This window comes from Neodiprion lecontei, chromosome 5 (assembly GCF_021901455.1).
Source record: "Neodiprion lecontei isolate iyNeoLeco1 chromosome 5, iyNeoLeco1.1, whole genome shotgun sequence".
NCBI classification, from domain to species: Eukaryota; Metazoa; Arthropoda; class Insecta; order Hymenoptera; family Diprionidae; genus Neodiprion; species Neodiprion lecontei.
The window spans coordinates 8,953,493-8,980,413 of record NC_060264.1 but is presented as its reverse complement, the minus strand read 5'-3'; the positions used below and the strand labels follow the sequence as shown (position 1 = coordinate 8,980,413).

Below are 26,921 nucleotides of genomic sequence, written 5' to 3'. Positions count from 1 at the left end.
TGTCAAATCGTCCATATGGAGAGGGGATTCAAGGGTCATGCCCAGTTGGGTTTGAAAAGTGTTATTCCCGGAGTTACAGAAAGAAAAAACCGTTGGATGTTTATTAATAAAATGTTGTTGCATCTGATAATATGGAATAAAAGGAACGTTGATATATATTTTTTGTTGTATTACATAAAAATTGTATTTATATGAAGGTATGCAATGATAACCGTTCTGTAGGCGTCTTCCTAAACCACGTGTTCGAAAACACAATTTACGGTGACCACGACCCCAAGGATAGGATACTCATCTGAAATAAAAAGATCGAAATAAAATCAACGATATTTTTTTAATACAGCAAATTTCCGAATGCTTGACCGTTAGATTTTTGTATAGATTTAGCTCACGCACACGATATGTAATATACGCTATTTTTGCAACACTTTTGAAGGAAAGTTCGATTTCAGAAGCACCTAAGGTGCCACTAACAGTGCGTCATATTGATATTAGGTGAATTAAACCGAATGTAAAATTGAGTTGTTCGGAAATGCGCATCCGCCAAAGAGAGCCCTAGTATGTAGAATATAACCTTTAATTGAGCGCGTGCGCCAACGCTGTTTTATCAAACTGTTCGGAAATGGAGCACTTTACGCAAGGTCCACAGGCTTACAAAATTAAACTCTCGAAGCAGGTGTTGGAAAAGTGATTAATAAACTTATTTTGCTTACGTATATCATGGACGAGCAGGAGGTGAGTATCAATTCATTTCTGTAGCTGCCGTGTTGTCATTTCGTAATCGATGCGAAGAACCACCAATTGCTGCTCCACACTCGTTACAATGACTTTCTTGCATTGCACGACCGCAATCTCCAATTGCATAAATATGTCCGTTAGGGCACTTGTACCAGTGTCCTTGCCGGAAACCCATTACTTTCACGATCATTTTGCGTTCGTTATTTATCACGTTTTTCATGTGATACAGTGTCCTCAATTGATTTAAATCAGTTTTAACTTCTTCTTCACTCGATTCGGAAAATTTTTCAATTTGGAGTAGTTTCTTTAGTACGGAATTGTATGGTCTCTTATCAGCTGGTGAGTGGTATTCATCAAAGCCAGCTTCTGATTCCATTGTACACACTTCTACCTGCCAAATTAACAAATGATGCATGATGATATGAGTAACTATGCATAGATCAAAGGCCAGATTGACACAAGTTTGAATGTGATTTGAAGAATTTCATGTTTTAAAATATCAAAAATTATCATCAAAATTATATTGCAGCATCTACTTATACCTTACCAGATAATACAACCGTTGTGATTCCCGTTCAATGTCATTGATTTCTTGTTGAGAAATTTGGCCTCGTGTGGGAAGGCTTTTCAATAGCATAGTTAGTTGATTTTTTACTGATATGTAGGAGGGAACGGTACGACTCTTGACTTTTTCTAATTTCCTACATATATCTTGCAGTATGTCGAGTACAATTCGAGTAGCCTCAGTTGCTCGCGCATCCAAGGTTTGTCGTCTCTTCGTCTTTGTGATTGGGGAGACACTCGCACTCAAGTTTTTCAGATATGTCATGATTTCAGCAAACTCTATTCATAAAGAAATGGTTAATACACAGGATGCCGATTAATCGTATTTTCCAGTTAACCTGGCAATGGTCTACTCAAAAATTGATCTTCAGATTTTACGTTGACTGAAGAATATAAAGACAATTGCCGTAATGGGCTTTGGTGTGACGACAGAAAATCGTCGTGTGCTTGCGCCCCCTGAGATGTTCGAACGGTAGAGTTGAAAGCTTATTGCAAAACATCAGAGAGTTACCGATTTCGACGTGATGCTGGCTGGCTGGATTCAAATTCCGAGTAACACAATCTTCGCAATGGTAAGTCCAAGCCGGCGATACAAGAAATTAATAATGAGAATAAATTTCTTCCAAAATTCGTAGCAATACAGTGATTTAATTAAAGTATAGGTACCCGAGAGAAGAATGTATACATAGTTTATAAATAATAATAGATCAGATGTAATAATGATGCGGAGACAAAAAAGTATATGTATATGTATATGCGGTTCATGTACGATCTTAATATGTATGATCCATTTACGATTAATACGTGATGCATACTATGAATTTTATGGTTTTCCAGGAGACAAACTAGATTATCTACAATCATACGGCTATATGAAAATAGAAAAATTATTTGTATCGAAATGGGATTCTATTCGACACGCGCTCGATGTATTCCATAACATTAATATTCATATTTATTCAATCGACTTTTCATTTGCTCTCTCGATCTTGAATTTTCGTAGGCATAGAATCAAAACGCGGTTTTACCCAGTCGCAAGTGAAGTATCTACGTTGGGTAGAGAAGGAGATTTGTTGTTCGTAAAGTGTATGGAAAAAAATTCAGAGTAACTGTAATACATCACGGATGCGTTAATTTTGAACGAGATGAAACGGATGCTTCGTATATGAGACAGTATTTAACGCTGCGTAGTGATTTAAAGACCTAGAAAGGTGATAGGGAGAGAAAGAACGACGCTTCTTAACATTTCGAGTGTATTTTAACACACATTTGAAAGATACGAGCGAAATTTTTCATCATCCAACTGTCGCAGAACGGCAGCGTTATTAGCCGAGCCGTTCACTGAAGAATATATCCTCAATCAACGGCTGACCATCGAAGGGCCTGGCCGCTTGAGTCTGGAATTGGCAGGAGAGATGAGGTGTGTATTTCTTGTATGAAACGTGAAAATTATAAGCATTATACATCGTATCATATCATCATACATCGTACATCGTACATCGTACATCATACATCATACAACATCATACCTAGTATTACAGTTCGAAACCAAAGTTTGAATTTTCGGATGTTCGGAAAGTGACGTCACCAATCTAAAATCGGCTAGCCGAGTTCCTCAGTCTGGTAACAACCGCGCAGTAGAGCGGACGGTTGAGAGTCGCGCTCCGCAAATTTCGAGTACCGGGTTCTCAACCTCCCGGATCCCGCGCTTCGGGTCCGCTACGTATTTCGAGTACCGGGTTCTCAACCTCCCGGATCCCGCGCTTCGGGTCCGCTACGCGGTGAAACTCGACTTCCAGGATAAGCGCTCCGTGGTTCCTGATTCATGTTTACAATAAATTATTTCAATTCGTTTTTCGCGCAACCCCAAATTCGGTAGCTGTCGGTCCGCTAATAAAATTTCTCGACTTCCAGGATAAGCGCTCCGTGGTTCCTGGTTCATGTTTACAATAAATTATTTCAATTCGTTTTTTGCGCAACCCCAAATTCGGTAGCTGTCGGTCCGCTAATAAAATTTCTCGACTTCCAGGATAAGCGCTCCGTGGTTCCTGGTTCATGTTTACAATAAATTATTTCAATTCGTTTTTCGCGCAAGCCCAAATTCAGTACCTGTCGGTACGCTAATAAAATTTCTATAACTTTACAATCTTCTCATAATCTTTTTGGTAAAATATGTCAATAAAAAAATTATATCAAACCTTACACATTATTTTTGATTTGTTCTCACGCTGAAAATATTTATTAGTATTCGAGGTATAACTCGAGGTGGTTGGCGGTTTTCGTTAGAGGTAGTTAGGGGTGGTTGCGGGTAATCTCGGTGATTCAGGAGAAGGGGGACAAGGATTTGTGCTCGGTGAGTAAAACACTTTTATAATATTTCATGGCAATTGTAATTATATTTTATCTGAAATATTTCAAACTTGTCATGTTTACATTAAATTATTTCAATTCATTTTTCGCGCAAGCACAAATTCAGTAGCTATGAATAAGCTTATACAATTTATTATATTATTAATTAGTTAATTAATATTCCTATAATATTTAATGGCAATTGTAATTATATTTCATCTGAAATATTACAAACTTGTCACGTTTACAATAAATTATTTCAATTCATTTTTCGTGCAAGCACAAATTCAGTAGCTACGAATAAGCTTATACAATTTATTATATTATTGATTAATTATTTAATCAATTACTCAATTATATTAATCCTTACACAATATTTTCGATGTGTTCTTATACTGAAAATATTTATTACTATTCAAGGTATAACCTGAGGTGGTTGAAGGTGGTCGGAGGTGGACGAGGATTTGTGCTGGGTGAGTAAAACACTTTTATAATATTTGATGGCAATTGTAATTATATTTCATCTGAAATATTACAAACTTGTCACGTTTACAATAAATTATTTCAATTCATTTTTCGTGCAAGCACATATTCAGTAGCTATGAATAATCTTGTACAATTTATTATATTATTAATTAATTGATCAATTACATTAATCCTTACATAATATTTTTGATGTGTTCCTATACTAAAAATATTCATTACTATTCCAGGTATTACCCGAGGTGGTCGGAGGTGGACGAGAAGGAGGACGAGCTGGACGAGGAAGAGGACCAGGTGGACGAGGAGGAGGACGAGGTGGACGAGGAGGAGGCGGGGTGGGTCGTGGGAGAGGACCTCTCCTCTCCTCAGAGGAGGGGAGGAAGCGGGGTGGGTCGTGGGAGAGGACCTCTCCTCTCCTCAGAGGAGGGGAGGGGGAGGGGTTGGGTGGGGGGGCGGTGCGCGGGAGGGGGGGGGAAGGGGTGGGGTTGGGCGGAGGGCGGGGGGGGAGGGAGGGAGGGCGGGAGGGAGAGAGTGGAGGACGGATGTCGATGCGAGCCCATTAGAGTTAATAGAGCAAAACACCCCCCGTGCGCCCGCCCACCCACCCACCCTCCCTCCCTCCCTCCCTCCCTCCCGCCCTCCCTCCTCCCCGCCCCGCCGCACCCCACCCCGCCCCTTCCCTCCCCCGCCCCGCCCACCTCTCCCCCTTCCCTGCCCCTCCCCCTCCCCTCCTCTGAGGAGAGGAGAGGTCCTCTCCCACGACCCACCCCGCTTCCTCCTCGTCCACCTCGTCCTCCTCCTCGTCCACCTGGTCCTCCTCCTCGTCCAGCTCGTCCTCCTCCTCGTCCACCTCCGACCACCTCGGGTAATACCTGGAAAAGTAATGAATATTTTTAGTATAGGAACACATCAAAAATATTGTGTAAGGATTAATGTAATTAATCAATTGATTAATGATACAATGAACTGTACAAGATTATTCATAGCTACTGAATATGTGCTTGCACGAGAAATGAATTGAAATAATTTATTGTAAACGTGACAAGTTTGTAATATTTCAGATGAAATATAATTACAATTGCCATCAAATATTATAAGAATATCAATTAATTAATTAATAATATAATAAATTGTATAAGATTATTCATAGCTACTGAATATGTGCTTGCGCGAAAAATGAATTGAAATAATTTATTGTAAACATGACTAGTTTGAAATATTTTAAATAAAATATAATTACAATTGCCCTGAAATATTATAAAAGTGTTTTACTCACCGAGCACAATTCCTCGTCCTCCTCGTCCTCCTCCTCGTCCACCTCCGACCACCTTCAACCACCTCAGGTTATACCTTGAATAGTAATAAATATTTTCAGTATAAGAACACATCGAAAATATTGTGTAAGGATTAATATAATTGAGTAATTGATTAAATAATTAATTAATAATATAATAAATTGTGTAAGCTTATTCGTAGCTACTGAATTTGTGCTTGCACGAAAAATGAATTGAAATAATTTATTGTAAAGGTGACAAGTTTGTAATATTTCAGATGAAATATAATTACAATTGCCATCAAATATTATAAGAATATTAATTAACTAATTAATAATATAATAAATTGTATAAGCTTATTCATAGCTACTGAATTTGTGCTTGCGCGAAAAATGAATTGAAATAATTTAATGTAAACATGACAAGTTTGAAATATTTCAGATAAAATATAATTCCAATTGCCATGAGATATTATAAAAGTGTTTTACTCACCGAGCACAAATCATTGTCCCCCTCCTCCTGAATCACCGAGATTACCCGCAACCACCCCTAACTACCTCCAACGAAAACCGCCAACCACCTCGAGTTATACCTCGAATACTAATAAATATTTTCAGCGTGAGAACAAATCAAAAATAATGTGTAAGGTTTGATATAATTTTTTTATCGACATATTTTACCAAAAAGATTATGAGAAGATTGTAAAGTTATAGAAATTTTATTAGCGTACCGACAGGTACTGAATTTGGGGTTGCGCGAAAAACGAACTGAAATAATTTATTGTAAACATGAACCAGGAACCACGGAGCGCTTATCCTGGAAGTCGAGTTTCACCGCGTAGCGGACCCGAAGCGCGGGATCCGGGAGGTTGAGAACCCGGTACTCGAAATACGTAGCGGACCCGAAGCGCGGGATCCGGGAGGTTGAGAACCCGGTACTCGAAATTTGCGGAGCGCGACTCTCAACCGTCCGCTCTACTGCGCGGTTGTTACCAGACTGAGGAACTCGGCTAGCCGATTTTAGATTGGTGACGTCACTTTCCGAACATCCGAAAATTCAAACTTTGGTTTCGAACTGTAATACTAGGTATGATGTTGTATGATGTATGATGTACGATGTACGATGTATAATGATATGATATGATGTATAATGCTCATAGTTTTCACGTTTCATACAAGAAATACACACCTCATCTCTCCTGCCAATTCCAGACTCAAGCGGCCAGGCCCTTCGATGGTCAGCCGTTGACTGAATAGATTCTTACATGCACTATGTCGACGTAATTTTGCGAGAGAAATCGATTGGGCACAGTCCCAATACGCTGCGATCAACGCATTATGAGTTACAGGCAAAAAACGAGAACCGGCGTTTTCGACATTTTTCAGCAGGTGCTTTTTCGCTCGCCATTTCTCTCCTGTTGGTCCCACGCTCTTTTCGCTGCGTTTTTTGAGTTCCTGGGGGTCCAATTGGTCGGGAAAGGGTCATACAAATCAATTCCGAGACGTAAGATTTTTCGGTCAAAAAAAAAGGAAGGTTAACCCCTTTGTATTTTTGGCGAAAATTTTCGCGATTTTGAAAAGTGTTGGAATAAATTCTTTCTGGCACTAGTCCGACGTAATTTTGCGAGGGAAATCGATTGGGCGCAGTCCTAATGGGCTGCGATCAACGGATCAAAAGTTACAGCGAAAAAACGAGAACCTGTGTTTTCGACATTTTTCAGCTGGTGCTTTTTCGCTCGCCGTTTCTCTCCAATTGGTCCCACGCTCTTTTCGCTGCGTTTACTGGGTTTCTAGGGGTCCAATTGGTTGGGAAAGGGTCATACAAATCAATTCTGAGACGGAAGATTTTTCGGTCAAAAAAAAAGGAAGGTTAACCCCTTTGTATTTTTGGGGAAAATTTTCGCGATTTTGAAAAGTGTTGGAATAAATTCTTTCTGGCACTAGTCCGACGTAATTTTGCGAGGGAAATCGATTAGGCGCAGTCCTAATGGGCTGCGATCAACGGATCAAAAGTTACAGCCAAAAAACCAGAACCTGTGTTTTCGACATTTTTCAGCTGGTGCATTTTCGCTCGCCGTTTCTCTCCAATTGGTCCCACGCTCTTTTCGCTGCGTTTACTGGGTTTCTAGGGGTCCAATTGGTTGGGAAAGGGTCATACAAATCAATTCTGAGAGGCAAGAAATTTCGGTCAAAAAAAAAGGAAGGTTTAACCCCTTTGTATTTTTAGCGAAAATTTTCGCGATTTTGAAAAGTGCTGGAATAAATTCTTTCTGGCACTAGTCCGACGTAATTTTGCGAGGGAAATCGATTGGGCGCAGTCTTAATGGGCTGCGATCAACGGATCAAAAGTTACAGCGAAAAAACGAGAACTTGTGTTTTCGACATTTTTCAGCTGGTGCTTTTTCGCTCGCCGTTTCTCTTCTGTTGGTCCCACGCTCTTTTCGCTAAGTTTTCTGAGTTCCTAGGGGTCCAATTGGTTGGGAGAGGGTCATACAAATCAATTCTGAGACGCAAGATTTTTCGGTCAAAAAAAAAGGAAGGTTAACCCCTTTGTATTTTTGGCGAAAATTTCCGCGATTTTGAAAAGTGTTGGAATAAATTCTTTCTGGCACTAGTCCGACGTAATTTTGCGAGGGAAATCGATTGGGCGCAGTCCTAATGGGCTGCGATCAACGGATCAAAAGTCACAGCCAAAAAACGAGAACCTGTGTTTTCGACATTTTTCAGCTGGTGCTTTTTCGCTCGCCGTTTCTCTTCTGTTGGTCCCACGCTCTTTTCGCTAAGTTTTCTGAGTTCCTGGGGATCCAATTGGTCGGGAAAGGGTCATACAAATCAATTCTGAGACGGAAGATTTTTCGGTCAAAAAAAAAGGAAGGTTAACCCCTTTGTATTTTTGGCGAAAATTTTCGCGATTTTGAAAAGTGTTGGAATAAATTCTTTCTGGCACTAGTCCGACGTAATTTTGCGAGGGAAATCGATTGGGCGCAGTCCTAATGGGCTGCGATCAACGGATCAAAAGTTACAGCCAAAAAACCAGAACCTGTGTTTTCGACATTTTTCAGCTGGTGCATTTTCGCTCGCCGTTTCTCTTCAATTGGTCCCACGCTCTTTTCGCTGCGTTTTCTGAGTTCCTAGGGGTCCAATTGGTTGGGAGAGGGTCATACAAATCAATTCTGAGACGTAAGATTTTTCGGTCAAAAAAAAAGGAAGGTTAACCCCTTTGTATTTTTGGCGAAAATTTTCGCGATTTTGAAAAGTGTTGGAATAAATTCTTTCTGGCACTAGTCCGACGTAATTTTGCGAGGGAAATCGATTGGGCGCAGTCCGAATGGGCTGCGATCAACGGATCAAAAGTTATAGCGAAAAAACGAGAACCTGTGTTTTCGACATTTTTCAGCTGGTGCTTTTTCGCTCGCCGTTTCTCTTCTGTTGGTCCCACGCTCTTTTCGCTAAGTTTTCTGAGTTCCTGGGGATCCAATTGGTCGGGAAAGGGTCATACAAATCAATTCTGAGACGGAAGATTTTTCGGTCAAAAAGAAAGGAAGGTTAACCAATTTGTATTTTTGGCGAAAATTTTCGCGATTTCGAAAAGTGCTGGAATAAATTCTTTCTGGCACTAGTCCGACGTGATTTTGCGAGAAAAATCGATTGGGTGCAGTCCCAATACGCTGCGATCAACGCATCAAAAGCTACAGCTTGAAAACGACAGATTTTCATTGTTGCTTCTCTGACGTTGGTCCCACGCTCTCTTCGAGCGTTTTCTGAGATTCTACAAGTCCAATTCATCTCAAAAAAATATAAAAATTACGTTGTACCGTACATCAGTTACGTTCATTTAAGGTAGTAGTCCGGTGTGACGACCGAAATTTAGACGTTTTTTCATGATTTTTTTTTAAAAAGTAAATAAAATGCTATCGTTTCAAAGTTTTTACATGTTTTTATTGGTGTTTTGAAGTATATAAAAAAACTTTTTTAAAGTTAATTTTACATTGATGTGTTTAAAATTTTTGACGTCAATATGGAGTCCTCAAAGAAAAGATGAGTTGGTTCGGGGAAACACACAGCCTTCCAAAGTCATCTGAAATAAAAAATTCAAAGAGATTATTATTCTGTAGACTTCATTTTAGGTCCCGAACCTTAAATATACATAAAAATAAAAAAACAAAAACAAAATGGCGGATTTGTGAAAAAAGTTCTCAAAATCTAATTTTTTTTCTTCATAAATTGTTTAAATAAAATAGTTTATAATTAAAAAATTAAATGTTTTAAGGCTTCGGCATCTAGATATGTGTGTCTAGAATAACGGGTTAAATTTTTAGCTAAATCGGTTGAATAGTTTTGAGTCAGTGATTCCCCGAACTTTCGAAAACATGGTTTTGAGAAAAACGCTTTTAAAGTTATGACAACAGATTTTTTTCAATAAAATTATACTTACATTAATCAGCTATGCGTTTTCTTCCTTTATTGCTTTTTTAAGCACAATATCAGTAACAGATTTGACAGCGACGCTTATTTGCTGTATCACTTGATAATAAAGAGACTTATGAAAAATATTTAAATCCATCATCGAGCAAAAAAGATTAATTCCAGCGTGACCGATGCCAAGCAATCTCATTACATAAGTAAATCGTCGGTTAATTTCATACGCATTTTTTATCATTGGACACGAATCAATCAGATATTCTCGGCACGAACACTTCACACATAATTTAAATCCTAATCCTCTAGGTGAATTTTTCAAAAATTTAATATCACTGTTGCAAAGTTTACATTTTAACTGCGATTCTAACGCACCAAACACCAAAGCGAAACTGATTAAAACGTACTTGAAACTAGAGTCATGGTTTACTTCAAAGTCACTGTTATCTTTCAGTTTTTCTGCGCTTGTACTCACAAAATCAGTATCAGCTTCTGCAGTAAATTGATTCCCCTTAAATGATCTCTTTCTTTCACCTTTATTCTGGTGCCAACTTCCACTAAAGCGCTTGTTTCCCATTTTAGAGCAGTGTGTATTCGTCGAGTGCAAAACGTTTACTGATGAACTGCTCAATAGTACAGATCGGTATATTGTACCAAATTCTTATATTTTGTCCATGTAAGTCGAAATTTTTGGCATTATACGTATACCTGGGTATACCTGGGTATACGTATTGTATACCGGACAATAAAAGAGGGGACGGTCAGAGCAGCTGCTGCTGGCGTGTCACACGCTTTCATACACACTACGGCGCGCTCTCTTATTTTAGCTATAACTTTAAGAATAATTAAAATTTATGTCTGAAATTTTTATAGCATATTTTTAAGATGTTTTTCTTCCGAAAAATGTAAAAAAAAAAAAATCGATTTTTTGAACCCGTCACACCGGGCTACTACCTTCATTGCGACTGCAGTGGCATGATTATTATTATTATTATCATTATCATTATCATTATTATTAATATAATTATTATTATTATTATTATTATCACTAATATTAATGTTATACTGACTGTTGTCATTGGAATTTCGATTTATTTATGTCGGTAAACACCTGTTCATTCTATCTAACCTTCCTAAATAGCATCTCATTACGAGTTCTTGCTGTGATATAATGTACACATCCAATATCCGTGAATGTAGAAAATGTAAAAACAATAATAAGAATTGTAACAATGACATATGTATGTGTTACTCCATAATTCATAAACAAATACGTATTACAGTTGAATATAGTTTAGGATATAATTTATGTATTATATATAAACCACATACATTATGACATGGAGTTTGTGAATTAGGCTTTGGAGTATCAATAAAAATACTTGAATTACATATTATGCATGGTTGTTATGATCACCCCTAAGTTTTTTTACACCTTCGTACTTAACGAGGTGTATCCTTGATTAACAATGGAATCCCTATATCTCCAGTCAGAATTAGGCGAATTGGAGGAATTTCAGCGTGTAACTGCTCCTGGTATCCGGAGAATATCTGTACCGAGGAGGTCGCTTGAAAACCTCCAGTTAGAGTAAGGCAAATCGAAACTTTAAGCGAAAAATTACTCCTGGTATCAGGAGCGTATCTGAGCCAAGGAGGTCGATAAAAGACAGGAACAACTTGATTGACAGCGTGTGATGTACAAGAAATTCTTTTTAATTGTTTCTTCTCCATTTTCGCGACATGACTGCCGCGACGTTTGAAATACTAATTCCTGGTGTCCCCACAATTTAATTAGTCTCGACCCTACCCTACCCTACTCTAACCTACCCTACCCTACCCGACCCGACCCGACCTGACCCGCCCCTCCCTGCTTCCCTTCCGTCGCCTCCCCGCCTACTCCTACTCCAACTCCTACTACTCCTACCTTCACTCCTATTTCTACATCTACTCCTGATCCTACTCCTACTCTTCCTCCTATTCCTGATCCTACTCCTACTTCTACTTCTGGTCCTACTTCTGATCCTACTCCTAGTGCATCATATATTATAAAAATGTTAAACTCACCGAGCACAAATCCTCATCTACCTCGTCCTCCTTCTCGTCCACCACCAACCACCGCCAACCACCTCCAACGACCACCGCTGACCACCTCGGGTTATACCTTGAATAGTAATAAATATTTTCAGTATAGGAACACATCAAAAATATTGTGTAAGGATCAATATAATTAATTAATTAATTAATAATAGAATAAATTGTATTAGCGCATTTATAGCTACTGAATTTGAGCTTGCGAGAAAAATGAATCGAAATAATTCATAGTAAACGTAACAAGTTTAGAAAAAATGTGGATAAAATATAATTACAATCGCCATTAAATGTTCTGAAAATGTTATACTCACCGTGCACAAATAGTAACATAGTTTTTTGTTATTGGTTCACATGAAAATAGTTGATTATAATTATTTGCTTCGTACTATTATCGTATACAAATGGTTAAAAACTGAAAGCAATCAATAATTATACAGCTAAATATTTAAGTAACACCGAAAAAAGGTCAATAATTAAATCAGATAATGGAGAAAAAATATTTCTCATGTCGGTTCAAAGTGGAAACCGGGTTTTTCAAATACTGCCATATGAAAGATCAGGAAAAATACAAATATTTTTATTTTGTAAATCAATCAAATACGATAATTTTTAAGCGAAATGTTGATGTTCGGTTATTTTTCTCTATGGGAGATGACTAACGAAGCTTTTTAAAATTTCAAGTGTATTTCGACTCACATTTGGACAGTACAAGAAAAATTTACTTATCAATTTTTGCAAAATGGCGAAATTATTAGCAGGCCAATGAAGCGCCCCGCCGCTGGAATCCCGAATTGACAGGAAAAATGGAGTGCGTGATTTCTGTCTGAAATGTAAAAACTAAAATTACTTTGAATTGACATATATTTTTATCAACAATGAACTAAAAAACTCATAAAAAAAACTTTAAAACACATTCATTTTCGGTCAGAATTTTCTTGTTAAAAATCGTTACTTTTTACGTTTGAGCTCGACAATTATTATTATCACGGTTTTTTGGGTTATTTCGGTACATCGATAATAGAATGGTGCGCGAATCAAAAACAACTAGTTTTAAAACACTCTCTTGCTAAAGCTCGCTCGGGGTCGGATGCCTAGTCTAACTAGTTTTTGTAGGGAAGACATAGTTGTAGGGCACGACGAGGCCCCAAAAAATTCTGGTATTTGCTTCATAGTATATAGAATGAACACTGTCTTTATGCATCTGACGCAAACCGAATCTAGCAGCAAGATTTTTTCTATATAATGTTACAAATCACATTTACACATGCATGTAAGTATAACGTATTGTGATTCTGACAATAAATTTCGTCAAAAAATACCACAGAACAATCAGCTAAGTGCTGACAGATTTGAAACACTACGCACAGCCATTTCAGATCTAATTGAACGACGTTATTGTCATTATGTATACAATGCCAACCCCTCACCAATTGCAATTTGTTGATCCTGGTCGTTCGGTTTTTTTTCGATCCTATGATAGTAGAAAACATGATGTTTTCAATAATCAAACTTGTAAACTTGAAAATTATTCCGGAAGGTCAAGTCATCAGGTCACGGACCTGGACAGCCAGAACTACGGAGCGTTTTTCCTGGATGTCAAAATCCACTAGGTGGAGGACATGGACAGCCAGAACTACGGAAAATTAGTCCGAAGGTCAAAAGTCACCAGATCAAGGACCTGGACAACCAGAACTACGGAGCGCTTGTCCCTGAAGTCAAGTTTCACCAGGTAGCGTACCCGGAGTCTAGGAACCACAGAGCGCTTATTGTGGAAGTCGATTTTCACCAGGTAGTGGACCTGGAGCGCAGAAACCACGGAGCGCTTTTCCTGGAAGTCGAGTATCACCAGGTAGCAGACCTGGAGCGCAGGATCCAGGAGGTAGAGAAACCGGTACTCGAAATCTGCGGAGCACGATTCTCATACGTCCGCTCAACTGCGCGGTTGTTTCCGGACTGAGGAATTCGGCTAGCTAATTACTATAGATCGATGACGTCAGGAGAAAAAAATTTGGAGTGACGTCACTTTCTGAACATCCGAACATCCGAACATCCGAACATCTAAACTTTGGTTTCGAACTTCAATACTATGTATGATGTATGATGATATGATATGATGTATAATGATTTTAGTTTTTACATTTCACAGACAAGAAATACGCACTTTACCTGTCGATTTCAGACGCAAGCGGCTAGGCCCTTAGATGGTCAGCCGTTGACTCAAGATGTATTCTTGAGTTATCGGGTCAGCTAATAACGCTGCCGTTCTATGACGGTTGGATGATAAAAATTTTTGCTCGTACCTTTCAAATGCGTGTTAAAATACACTCGAAGTTTTAAGAAACTCCGTTCTATCTCTCCCTATCAAAAACACAAAAGTCGCCGACAATCACCATTTTAGGTTTTGAAATCAGGACACTGCGTTAAATACTGTCTCATATAGGGAGCATCCATTTCATCTCGATCGAAATTAGCGCATCCGTGATGTATTGCAGTTACTCTGTATTTTTTTCCATACAAACACTTTTCGAAAAACAATTCTGCATCTCTGCCCAACGTAGATACTTCACTTGCGACTAGCTAAACCAGCGTTTCGGTTCTATGCCTACGAAAATTCAAGATCAAGAGAGCAAATGAAAAGTTGTTTGAATAATTATGAATATTAATGTTATAGAATACATGGTGGAGCAGGGGGTCGAAGAGGAGGAGGATGGTCGGAGGTAGTCGGAGGTGGTTGGAGGTGTTTGGAAATGGTAGGAGGTGGTAGTTGCTGGTAGGAGGTGGCAGGGGGTGGTAGGAGGTGTTTGGAGGTGTTTGGAGGGGCTAGAAAGTGTTTGGTGGCGGTTGGAAGTGATCGGCGGTGGTCGAGGAGGACGAGGACGACAAGAATGACGAGGGGTGGGAAGAGTGAGGAGGACGGGGACGAGGTGGACAAGGAGGACGAAGGTGGTCGGAGGTGGGAGGAGGTGGTTGACGGTGGTTGGAGGTGCTCGGAGGTTGTTGCGGTGGTTGGTGGTGGACGAGGTTACGCGTCTTCTCACGGGGATGATCGAGCTGATCGACTTTTCTAAATCGCAGCCGACAAATAGTCTTACGTACTCACTTTGTACCGACTCAATCTCAAGCTTTCATACCGACACTACTTTGGCTGCTACGAATGTCGGTGCGAGCTTGTTAGGTAGATTCGATAGAACAGAACCCTCCTACGCTTCCAGGCCCACCTGGGCCCACTTGACCGCCGAAAACTGGTCACAAAAATTTACCCAGGAGTATCCGTCTTTATATTCTTCAGTCAACGGATTTTAGGACCAAGATGTTTTGGAATAGTTGAATGAACGATTGAACTATCTACTTTATTCTAATATTCTGTAATTATTCTTAATAAACTTTTGACATTCTTTCCATCTTATAAGAATGTTTACGCTATATCCATTTTTTATTCCAAGGACTATTGTGACACCAAAATTTTTGAATAGCTACGAGGTGTGATTCGTCTCACATGAAATAGCTCGAAACAATGCTGAATTGGATTAAATAAATAAAATGTATGTAAAAAAAAAAAGAAAAAAAAAAAAAAATAGAGACATCAGACAATCGTCATGCATTTGGTCACAAGTTTTGAAACACTACTTTGTCCGTCAAAGGCATTTATCCAAAGTAAATTGCTTTAGAGCAATTTTAAAAATTTTTCGAAATGAAGAATCAAATTCATATATTGCATTACATTCAGATATTGCATCGAAATGTAGTGAAAATCCACATACTTCTTGGAAATCTTTGCGAATAAATAATTTGAATTTTTCCGAAATGGTGTTCGAAGAACTCTATAAATTTATGGAAATTTCAATGAAAACTTTTACGAGGGCGATTATTGACTCTAATAATCTTATACTTCTCAGTCGGATACTTTTGTTAGTGTGTACAACAAAGCAGCATTTTTTTTTACTCAAGATGAGAAAACAAAATATAATGATACACGAATATTAATTATGACGATCTTCAAATACCTTTTATCACTGGGTTCTCGTACATGTGTTTAATTCTGGTGACAAGTAAGAATTGTTGATTTTGTAAGTTGGTGTGATCCCCAAATATTTTTGCCTTTACAAGCTGAACATCTTTCAGATGCGTTTTAATTTCGTTTAATATTCGAGTGCATTTATTTATAGGAGTGCTGCATCGCGGGCATGTCTTCACTTGAACTGTTTGAGTGTTTGCTGACATCCAATTTAGAAGCCCCTTATTCTCTATGCAGTGCCCACAATCTTCAAGAAACACAAATCTGCAAAGTTTTGAATACTTTTCATTGCAACTATACTTCAACCACATGAAAATGTTAACACAGCACAGAACTCTAATCCATAATTGAAACGGGCATAACGGTGGTTGATTCTTTTACTAATTTGTTCATGAAATGAAAAAATACAGGTTGCTTCGATTGCAGTGCATGTAGAGAACTAGTTCAAGACTTTACTTTACTATAAAAGTACTCTGAATAATTCGGCTAATACATCAAATCAAGTCATGAGATTGCCAAAAAAATTTAATATTACCTGGCATTTGGTTCATCTTCATACCCGAGAAAAAATTCATCGATTAGTTCTTTTTTGTTGCAGATTTTGCATAATGGTGGGCATGGTTCGCCGCAGAAGCCAATGCAACGATGCTTACACTTCAAGCGTTCAGAACATTGTTTCTCACATGGTCTTCTGTTGCACAATTCAAAGCATCGTTTGAGACAAATTGTATGTTTACATCGCGCTGCACAGGTTTCCTGTCGTGAGTAACAAATATGAAGTCATAATGTAACTATGTTATCGAAATCATGCTATATTCAACACAAGTATTTATTATTCGGTTACTATTTTCTTAAATAGTGTACTATAAGCAATTAATGTTTGTACTAGACTAGCGCAAGATTTTTATGATATCCTCTGCTGGTTGACAGGAGCTTAAATACAGTAACATCTACTATTAAGCTACGAATTGTAAGATATTCCGGTAAATACCTATCCTGATTGTGATTCTTCTGAATATAGTAAGGCCGTGATAAACTAAAATAATGATGACAGGCAAAATGTTGGCTGTCACGTTACGGAAATCTAAGAAAATGCCGGACTTGAAAGACTGGATTTCAAACATTGAATAAAGCTGTCATATTATAAAAGTGATTTCCATTCCAGTGATGTGCAATACTGAACATACTTTTTAATAGCACAATCTCTGTTGGGCTGCTTGTAACTGAACTTACTCTACATGGTATACAGGTTTCTCCACACTTTCTGTCACATCTACTGTGTTTGCATTTCATTTCGCAAGGTTTTTGACACGGTGGACATTCGAGACTGCAAGGCACATCGCACCTGAAAAGGAATTTCGCCAATATATTTCTTGATATAATACATAGCTGGAAATAAATTGCGTTAATAAGTCAAGTTCACATCAGTGATTTTTCAAACACTGTTGATTCAATTTCATCATGCTCCAAAAAAAAGTTTAGTCATAATTATAATAACCTATGTCCACAAATGAGAGTCTTGCCACATTTTTCTTGGCAAGGTTTGTGTATACGTCCCTGTTTGCAGGACCAACAATTGCCTTGGCAAAAGTGGCCACAAGATAATTCATGTTTGCATGGTTCCTTGCAATACTGTAGTAGTGCTGGAGACTTGGCTTCTAGTTACAAAAAATTCAATCGAAGATAATAAGATAGTATTATACATACAGTAATTTTTCGTGAGGAATGCTATAAATTTCTATATCTAATTATCAGCTCAATAGTTACCAGTTTCTTTTAAGAAGCAAGGCACGGGAATGAGATGTCCACAAAGCCCATGTTTCGTTTGAAGGACAGGGGCCTTGCATTCGTTTGTACATGGGTCTTTACATAGAGTAGTGCAGGGATGGCCACATTTTAAATTAAGTTTACATTTATTGCCACACAGAGAAGAATTTGGTGTTTGGCAACATTTCACTTTTATTTGGTGACCACATGCACTTAGTTTCAGTACCTAAAATTTGTTTATAGTAATGACTTAATGTTAAGGCTACAGAATCCATCACTGAATGTATCAGAATTTCATCTGCTTTATACCTCTTCATTACATTCTTCGTCATCCTTCCGGAAGCATCTTACTGTAGCTTTGTGTCCACAGATTCTCTCAAATTTTATTCGTTTATAGCATACGAGTTTTTCTACATCATCCGAGCATTTGCAATTAAGTTCATGTCCGCAAGATCGTATTTTTGATACATTAATAGGACATGCTATACATTTCTCATAACACTTCAATTTGCACGGATGATCGGCAGTACAGTGGCTGTTCCTTTTTGAACAGGGCTTATGACAAAAGTGCTGAAAACAGAATGTTCATGACTTAACAGCGTGTAAGATGTATGGAATTGAAATTCATGTGAAAAACACATGAAATCGACCTAATAGAAATATGGGGTATAAAATATGATCAGCATGAAACGATTTTTTAAGTTTCTTAATGCAACTTTTGTTCAAACTAATTCATTACATACAAAATAATTGATTGAATACCTCCAGATGATCAGGATCATCGTTAGCATGACATTTTTGTTCACAAGAATGTCCACATGCTAAACGAATTTTACAGGGATATGGGCATGGGACCTTATCCAGAGGCATATAACAGCTTTTTTCAGTAGTATGATTGCAATGAGGTAGGGTAACATCGACCTGGAAATTATTTTTTAAAGAATATTTATACTTCAGTTAATCAACCGTCATCTGTGATACTCCAGCAATTACAGAGTGCAATAACATTCGAAGAACGTCAAAGAGAATAATTGATGCAACAAGTTTTAGCAAATTTTTTAGGAAAAATTTATTGAGAATTGTTTGGGCTTATTTATTTGAACTTCTTTTAGGTATGCTTTGTTTTTACGATGTCGGGAAATAAATTAGAAAAATCTACCCAATGAGGTATGTGTCTGTAATTTCAAACCATCAAATTTGATTGAAAACTCAAGTGTTTTTACTATCCTGAATTCTGACAATGATCGAATATATATCAATAGAAATATTTAGTCTCAAATACACAATTTCGTGCCACTTACTCTCGAGGACCTTATTATTACATTTTTTGTTCAAGCTTGGTCAAAATTTCAGGGACATCATAGTATTTATGTCTATTATTTTGTTTACGGGAGTTCTTCTAATCTTGCTCTTATGTCATCAAGGCATATAAGTTATGTTAATTCAAGTCTTTTACATACTTTGACAGGACATTGGTATGTATCAGGGTCTGTCCCACACGAGATAAAAACAGCATGACCGCATTTCAATTGGCGTTCAACAGCAACTAGACACGGCTTGCATCCTTGGTAACATAAAAGTGGACAAGGATGATCATCCGGACACTTTTTAACGCAACGCTGTTTGCACATGAAATTGAAATGCTCTCTGTCAAGGGTATGACAAATGCTGGTACAAGAATGTCCACACGGTAAATCAGTATTACATTTTTGTAAGCATCCCCCTTCCGGGCATTGTTCCACAAAATCGCTTCCGTTTCGTATCTGTAAAATCATTCAAGTAGTACTCTTATAACGTATTGTTGAGATTTTGAAAAATGGGACTGTAAAACAACTAGTGAATTTCGAGTAAATTTTTGATCATTATAATTCTATAATGTGCATTACGTCGGTGACAAAGTAGCAAGTAAAATAGGTTCGAGCTATGCTGCAGAGATTCAATTTCTAGCGCAAAGGCTTACCTTTATTAATGTATCAGAATGATACTTGCATCGTAATTCGAGTGTATCACCTATTGCATTGTCATTTTCTAAAACTTGTTTAATTTTTGGCCAAATATTATTTTTATTCGTAAGATTGTCCATGTTCCCCATGATATAAAGGCCTTCACGGGCACGAGATAGTGCAACACAAACTCTGTTCTCTTCTTTCAGAAATCCAATATTTCCTTTGCTGTTGTTGCGAACTAATGAAAGAAGAATAATTCTGTTCTCCTCTCCTTGAAAATTGTCAATTGTGGTTATGCGCACTGCTTTAAGAATCTCATGACAATTTCTCTCCTGAAAATTCAAATTCGTTATTACGAATCTCTACACTAACTGAAGAGAATCGTGTACCTTGATAAGTGTGAAAAGTTGTCCCGCATAGGTACAGAGTATAGTGATTCCTGTACTTTTATAGCCTTGCAATATCAGATGTCTAGCAAATGCTACTAGAAATTTGGCTTCGTGTGGATTTATCCAACTCTCTTGGTTGTCGTGTGGTGCCTCTGGGTTATCATGCGTTATGAAAAAAACATTTTTCTCTAAACCCATTACAGGGGGATATTCCAAAACGCATTCATGGTTGTGGAGAATCTCATACACGGAAGGACAGATTAGTCTGGCAATTTCCGGTCGCATACGATGCTGATGCCCTAACTGTGTGCAACTTCCTCTGTTGTTGACCATTCTTTCAAAAAGAGATATATTGAAATTGTATTTTGAACCCAACTTGTGAACAGCCACCTTTGGTCGCAGTTGTTTATGATCCCCAATGAGGATAAGATGCTGGCAATTTTGGGTCAAAGAGCAAACGACATGTGATTCCAGAATTTCAGCTGCCTCCTCCACCAGTACTAAAAGAGTCATATCGGGCTATGCATTGATGGTGAGAAATTATAAAAGTTTGATCATTCATACCTATCGGCGGACGCAGAGCACGCAGAGAAGCATATAATCTCGCTGCACATGTCGTAGTAAACCCAATAACATCGTGCTCTCGAAGTATCGACAAATCAAGTATTTGCTTAACTTCATTCAACTCTTCATTTGCTGAATGATACTCTTCTTCCAAATCAGTTAATTTCTGTTTGGCATTTTCATAACTCAGTTCTACCCATTCCCAGTACTTTTGCCAAGGTAAACTCGGCAGAAAGTTTTCGTTATCTCGAATCAATAGAGGATGCTGAGTCAGGTTCCGCTACAAGTTATCAACGTAATTATTCTATTGTAAGTTGAGTAATGATATGAGTCAGGGTATCTAGAATCAATGGTATATAAAAATCCGTTTTGTATTTCAGAGATTCCTAGATGCTCCCGATGCTAGACACCCTAATAAGCGTGTCAGTCAAATTCTATACTCTGTATCTATCAAATCGTCGAAACAGATTATGACGATAGTATACAGTTTCTAAAGTTAGTGTAACAATGCATTTCGAGGGATGATCAATGTTTTGTAACTTTTGGATTATCTCAACTTCAGTAAACCACGACATAGAAAAATATGTTTATATTTAAGAAATTCAGAGTCTGCAGTCATTTTACAATTGTTATACAATGATTTTTGTTTCAATGTTTCCTTACGTAAATGCAACTAACTTGTCCCTTGGTAATACAGTTAAATAACTACACTTACGACAACACTTATCTTTAACGGGTAGTGAAGAATCCAATTAAGTACATACAATGTTCTTTCATACTACTGACCTGTAGGTCGGACCGTTGTAACTTCAAGGTGTCAGCACGATGTTTTAATTGAACAACTTCATGTCGTGGAAATACTGGTCTGTTTTGTGTGTGTGTAGTTCGTCTGTACTCGTTCATGTTTGCGTCAATCTCAGCAATTTCTTTATCAACGATTTCCAAAGGAAAAATGGGCTCTTCAAATTCGCTATTACCGTCAATTTCCATTTCTGTGTCAGTATTTGTACTCTGCGTCTGACATATTTTCATTGAATTGTCAGTATGTGTCAATAACCATTGGAACAATTCGTTAACATTCTCCATGTCTTGCAACGTTTCGTCATGGCAATAGGCATATAGAAGGTGTGGAGATACAATGGCATCTCTTTTAGACAAGTCCTGTAATACTTTACGGGTTCTCTTCATGTTAAATAAGATTATCTTCACTTGGTGCCACTTGTCATGACACCAATTTCTGCGTGGTCGTGCTTCTCGTTTATTTCCAAGTGTATACTGTGACAGAGCTTCATTTTTTGATCGACTGCCGACACGAACTATCGAAGTTGTATGTTTCGTAACACCTTCAAGGAATTGATCAAGGGCATGATTTGTCAAGCAGACAATGACGATTGGCCCATTACATCTCCATTGTTCCTTGTTCTCTAGCAAAGTTCGAATTATTTCTAGAGCAATAAACGTCTTGCCTGTTCCTGGCGGTCCTTGTATAATTGCAATTTCTTGAGAAAGACCAGATTTGAATGCTTCGTACTGCGTTTCATCTAACCGCAGTTGTTTGGTAGTTGGCCAAGTGGCGTAATCTCCCACTTGCAGTGAGAAGCCCTTATACTTTAGTACTGCATCAGTTTTGAAATAATGAGGTAGCGAAATAGTTGTATCTGCATCGACCAAATACTTCCTCATTGGAAAATTTTTTTCATTCATTTGGCACATTGCATTTAGCACTGCCAGATATGGTTCAAAATATATTTTAGACTCCAGCATAACCCAATTAGAATGATAATGGTCGTGAGTGATGGCGGTTTTTTTGCACGGTTTAATCAACACAGTTCCCCTCTGTAACAACTCTTTATCTCGATTAGCAATAGTTGCAAATATAATTGAGCTGAAATTATCGCTGCTTAAGCATACTAAACCACCAAACTGAAATCTTTTACTAGTGTCCCAGTTTATGAATTTTAATATTCCAAATGATACCATAACACCGATGTTGTTGCCTGCTACTTCAGGATTCATCATTGTTACTTTTCTGTAAACCCTCACATCAGTTTTACTATATTTTTTGGATCCATTCAAATATTCATGTATGCCATTTCGCAAGGGTGCCATGAAATCTTCACGCAACAAACGAAATTGCACATCCAGGTAATGCTCAACCGAATCGTAAGCTCCTACGAGTTTATTCGGCCTAATAAAAGGCTTCTCATTAAACACATCCTGAATAGTTGGTATGATGCTCAACGTTCTAAAATCTTCCAGAGGATCTTGCAACTCTTGCACAGATGACGTTGCAAAAACCTTCTCTTTGGTCTCAAGTTTAGGGATTTTTACCTTCAATTTGCGACAAATTTTCGAAGTTCTTTCTTTTATACTGGCAGCAATTCTACAGTCTTGATTCATTTCAGTGGTTGCTATGATCAAATTCGTTTTATCCAGCACTGAGGTTAACTCATCACGAGCTTTGCGAGGAAAAAGTTCAGTAAATTTTTGGAAAAATTCAACCAGATTACTCCAAAAAAGATTTATATCATTCCAGTAAAATTTATTTTGTAACTTATCTTCTTTAGTCTCAAATGGCAATTTAGTCAAATAACTTTCCAAGTTTTTAATAAATGTAGGGGAACAAGAACAGCAAAGTATGCTTGATAAAATTTTCGTAAAGTTAGCTCGAGAAATCTTGGCCAAGATTTGTACTACGAGTACAAAATGGTCTGGTCTAAAATCACCATTTAATAATTGATCAAACTCATCTTTCTTCACATGTAATTCAGCTATAAGATCATCGTTGTTATTCATTACGCTCAAAGTTTGTAAGCGGGTGAAGGTAAAATACTGCCAATGTGTGGTATTTTCATTTTGTAATCCGTGACCATTATTAGCTTCCTTCGTTTCATGCGAGTACGGACTATATCTGTAAAATTTTTGACACCTTGAATACTAATGTAACATGATATGACAAAGCATTTTGTTAAGCGATGAACAGCTATAGTAACAAGACTGCGGCAAGGTACTAACAAGACATTATCGATTAACAGATTTATGGAGTGATGTGTTTTTCTGAAAATAAAATATTGATATAAAAATAATTAGAATTTTGACACATCTTATGTAATCCCGGTACTTTGACAGAATTATAAACAAAAAATTCCACAGCATTCGTGTATTCACTGTACATAAAGTGGAGTCCCTTGTGTTTCAGTACGCAGTTTCACTTATGTTAAGGGGGAATATACGAGTGAAGCACAAAAAAAAAATAGATGAATTTCAGGAATTTTCATCTCAAAACCTGTGATTTCGAATCGAGTAGGGATTTTTTTTCACTTAAGAGTCCACAAATGTTGAGGTGTATGCAAATTTCTGTTTTATGCGAATTTTTTTCCTGGAACCATTGTTATCATGGCTGCTGTAAAACGTATTTTTTGCGAACTTGGTTGCCCATAGTATTCATAACTTTATAATGAGATTTGTTTCCAGAGTTAAAAATAGATGTTGGAACATTGGCAGCAATGTTCGCAATTTTTAAATCGCTGCGTTACCATGGGTGCTATCTGCCAAATTATGCTGTTGAAACTCTCATTTTACTGTTGTGCGTATTCTCCAACAAATCATTGACATAAATTGTCAGAATTTAGGTCTCTCAAAATCAACTTAATAGTCTTGGCAACATCCGGATGGCAAGTGAGCTTATGGTGGTAGCTGTTCAATGTATTTGTAGCTTTCGCTCATTGCCAAGAATGCCATGAATCATTCCCTGGTGGACACCTGTTTTGCTACGGTTTCCAAAAAAACGTGGCCATAATTACTTTCTTGATATTTTCAATAGAATGACTAATCATCTTATCGCAAAATCGTAATAAATGGTGAGTTTATTAATTAAGTTGCCCTCTAGGATCCTTCTTCTCCCAAGTCCTTTGTTATTCTTTTTCTGATCTCTAGACCTGGTTTTTTACATTCTTTATTATTCTTTTCTACACGTATGCTTATTCTTTTTTGTATGCGTCTGACACACTCTATCTATCAGGCCAAGGTTTGTAATGTTATTATACTGATGCATTTTCAGAAAAATTCGTTATTTTGCAATTCTAGAATTGCCTAAATTTGATGAACTGTAATACAGCATTGACAGACTTAGATTTCGTAAATTAAATTGTCCAGTTACTCTGAAGATGCAAAATAGTCGCTATTGTTTCAATGTTTTACATTTTACTACCTCATTCTGATAAAACTGTAACGCACGAGATACAAAATATTGCTCACTGCTACACGCTCAACAGTAAATCACGACGATTCAGAAAAATTATTAATTTATACCTGTACCCTTGTATCAGCATCTACTAAGTAACAAAAGAGCCCTGGCCTCATTTCGACAAACTCTGCGGCTCGATCTGGCCACTTGGTTGGCTTTCCGCAAATCCCGTGGCTCAGTCACTCGGCTGCCGTTTGTCAGATTCCCCATAACTGGACTAATTTTTTGAAATTTTGACACAAAATTTACACACAATAATAGTTACGCTTCAAACTTGAAGAAAAATGAAAAAAGATATTGACATTCTGAAAATTATATGTTCCCCCTTAACCCTTTCGGTACGGACACATTCTACGTCGCGCCGTCCCCGCTGACCGAGCAGTCGCGACAAGCGTCCGTACTTGCGGAACAACTGCATGCGCCCGTCAGACGCACAATACCACGCTATCTTACGCAGAGCGAGTGCAGTCGCTCGTAAAAAAAAAATGCTTAAAAAATTATAACATAATGTTGGGTTACCATGGTCACCGCTCGTACAGAGCGAGCGTCAGGCTTTGGGTGACTATAGTCACCGCTCGGACAGAGCGAGCGTTGGGCGTTGGATGACTATAGTCACCGATCGGGCCGAAAGGGTTAATAATGTAAACAAAGCTGAAGATTAACAGTAGACTTATCTCAACAAAAATGAAAGATGAACTGCACGCACATTATCTTTATAAGATGAAAGGTAAGTTGCATTTAACTACAATGATTGCCGTAATTAAAATGATCTAGATAACGTACAACGTTGAGTATATACTACTCACCGATTTCCAGTCGCTGACAAACCTCGCGAAGCTTGACCGATTGTATATTTTAATGCCCTATTTCTCGCATGGTCGTTATACGTTTGACGTCGGGTTTTCCCTGTAATTGATTCAAATGCATTACACAAAAACCAAAGGCAATAAGTAACAATGAGGTATAGTAAAATATGTCTCAAGTTTAACATAGTGGCAATACGGTACGAACTGATAGGACATAATCGCCAGGATTTTTTTAGAGCACACTGTATAAATAGATTACCAAATACTTCGTCACGAATCAGATAAATTTTCTATGTTTATTGCTATGGGTATGTATGCATGTATGTATGTATGTATGTATACATGCATTGCATGTACATGCAAAGGGAGACTATCTAGAAAGAAAATTCTAGAGGTTAATGGGCAGAGAAACAATCTCTATTGTAAGAGCGCGTGAGGTTTATTCCGTTACGAATAGGTTAATAAATAAAGTTATTCAGTATTTTGAAAACGTACATGGTTCGGAAAAGTGATGAAAATGTTTGGTCTTGAATTTTGGCATTTTTTAATGCTTCGGTTGATGCGTGGCCGCAAGTAATAAATGCAAAGCTGACGTCTTGCGTAACTGGCTATTCTTACGCCGTAGTGACACGTTATGACGGTGTGATAAATTTTATTTTCAGTCGGGGAACTCCTGTATTACCTGGTCTACACCACGGTCTTAGATACAGGCTAGCAACGAACGTGGTGGGAGGTTGTGAGTTCAGCCTGTGTGTGACGTCGGAACGGTACCTGGTGGAAATTTCCAGATGTTAGACACCGGAATCATTCACACAGCCACAGTTAGACTCACATCAGTAGTTTGGGTCACCAATTACCGATTAAGTATTGAAATACACCGGACAACGGGCATTCTGTCGCTCTAATCGAACGAACCGAAGGAGGAGTAATTGTTGGATAAAAGATTTAATTAGTTGGCTTACCTCTTGAGAATACTCTAGATGTGACGACTTGCAGCGTAGATTGGTGAGAGGATTTAACGGAATAACTGATTCTAATATGTGTATTTGAATACTTTGATTAACTTCGATTTATTTTATAAGTTCAATATTTCAAGTCACAAAAATGGAGTTACACAGTGTAAGATCTTAAACTTAATATGACAAAATGGAGCTGAAAGCTCGCTGGACTTTTGGGCAGAGTAACGTTGTATGAAAAGTTTAAATGCAAAAGGCAAAAGGATTTTACCGCGAGACTGTACTGGAACAAGATGACGAATCTAGTGGTAGAAACCA

General features: G+C 37.9%; 1 protein-coding gene across 16 annotated transcripts; it reads right to left on the bottom strand.

The window, feature by feature from the left end:
* Positions 1–130: 130 nt before the first annotated feature.
* On the bottom strand, positions 131–26,921 carry LOC107228227 (NFX1-type zinc finger-containing protein 1). Of its 16 annotated transcripts, none has more exons than XM_046740552.1 (18): positions 26,610–26,921; positions 26,330–26,418; positions 25,648–25,747; positions 21,382–23,506; positions 20,596–20,875; positions 20,032–20,531; positions 19,657–19,974; positions 19,157–19,459; positions 18,459–18,617; positions 18,006–18,266; positions 17,697–17,922; positions 17,428–17,587; positions 17,163–17,274; positions 16,465–16,685; positions 15,919–16,193; positions 1,283–1,578; positions 711–1,126; positions 131–292 (listed from the first exon to the last, which is right to left on the bottom strand). In XM_046740552.1, the coding sequence occupies exons 4-17, from the start codon at positions 23,389–23,391 to the stop codon at positions 740–742; spliced, it is 5,508 nt and encodes a 1,835-aa protein (XP_046596508.1). In that variant the 5' UTR covers positions 23,392–23,506; positions 25,648–25,747; positions 26,330–26,418; positions 26,610–26,921; the 3' UTR covers positions 131–292; positions 711–739. The 16 variants fall into 16 exon arrangements, 12 of the variants coding, with proteins under 12 accessions (XP_046596508.1, XP_046596507.1, XP_046596509.1 ...); XM_046740551.1 differs by lacking the exons at positions 26,330–26,418; positions 26,610–26,921 and adding an exon at positions 26,143–26,319 and having other exon boundaries at positions 16,465–16,480; positions 16,583–16,685; XM_046740553.1 differs by lacking the exon at positions 26,330–26,418.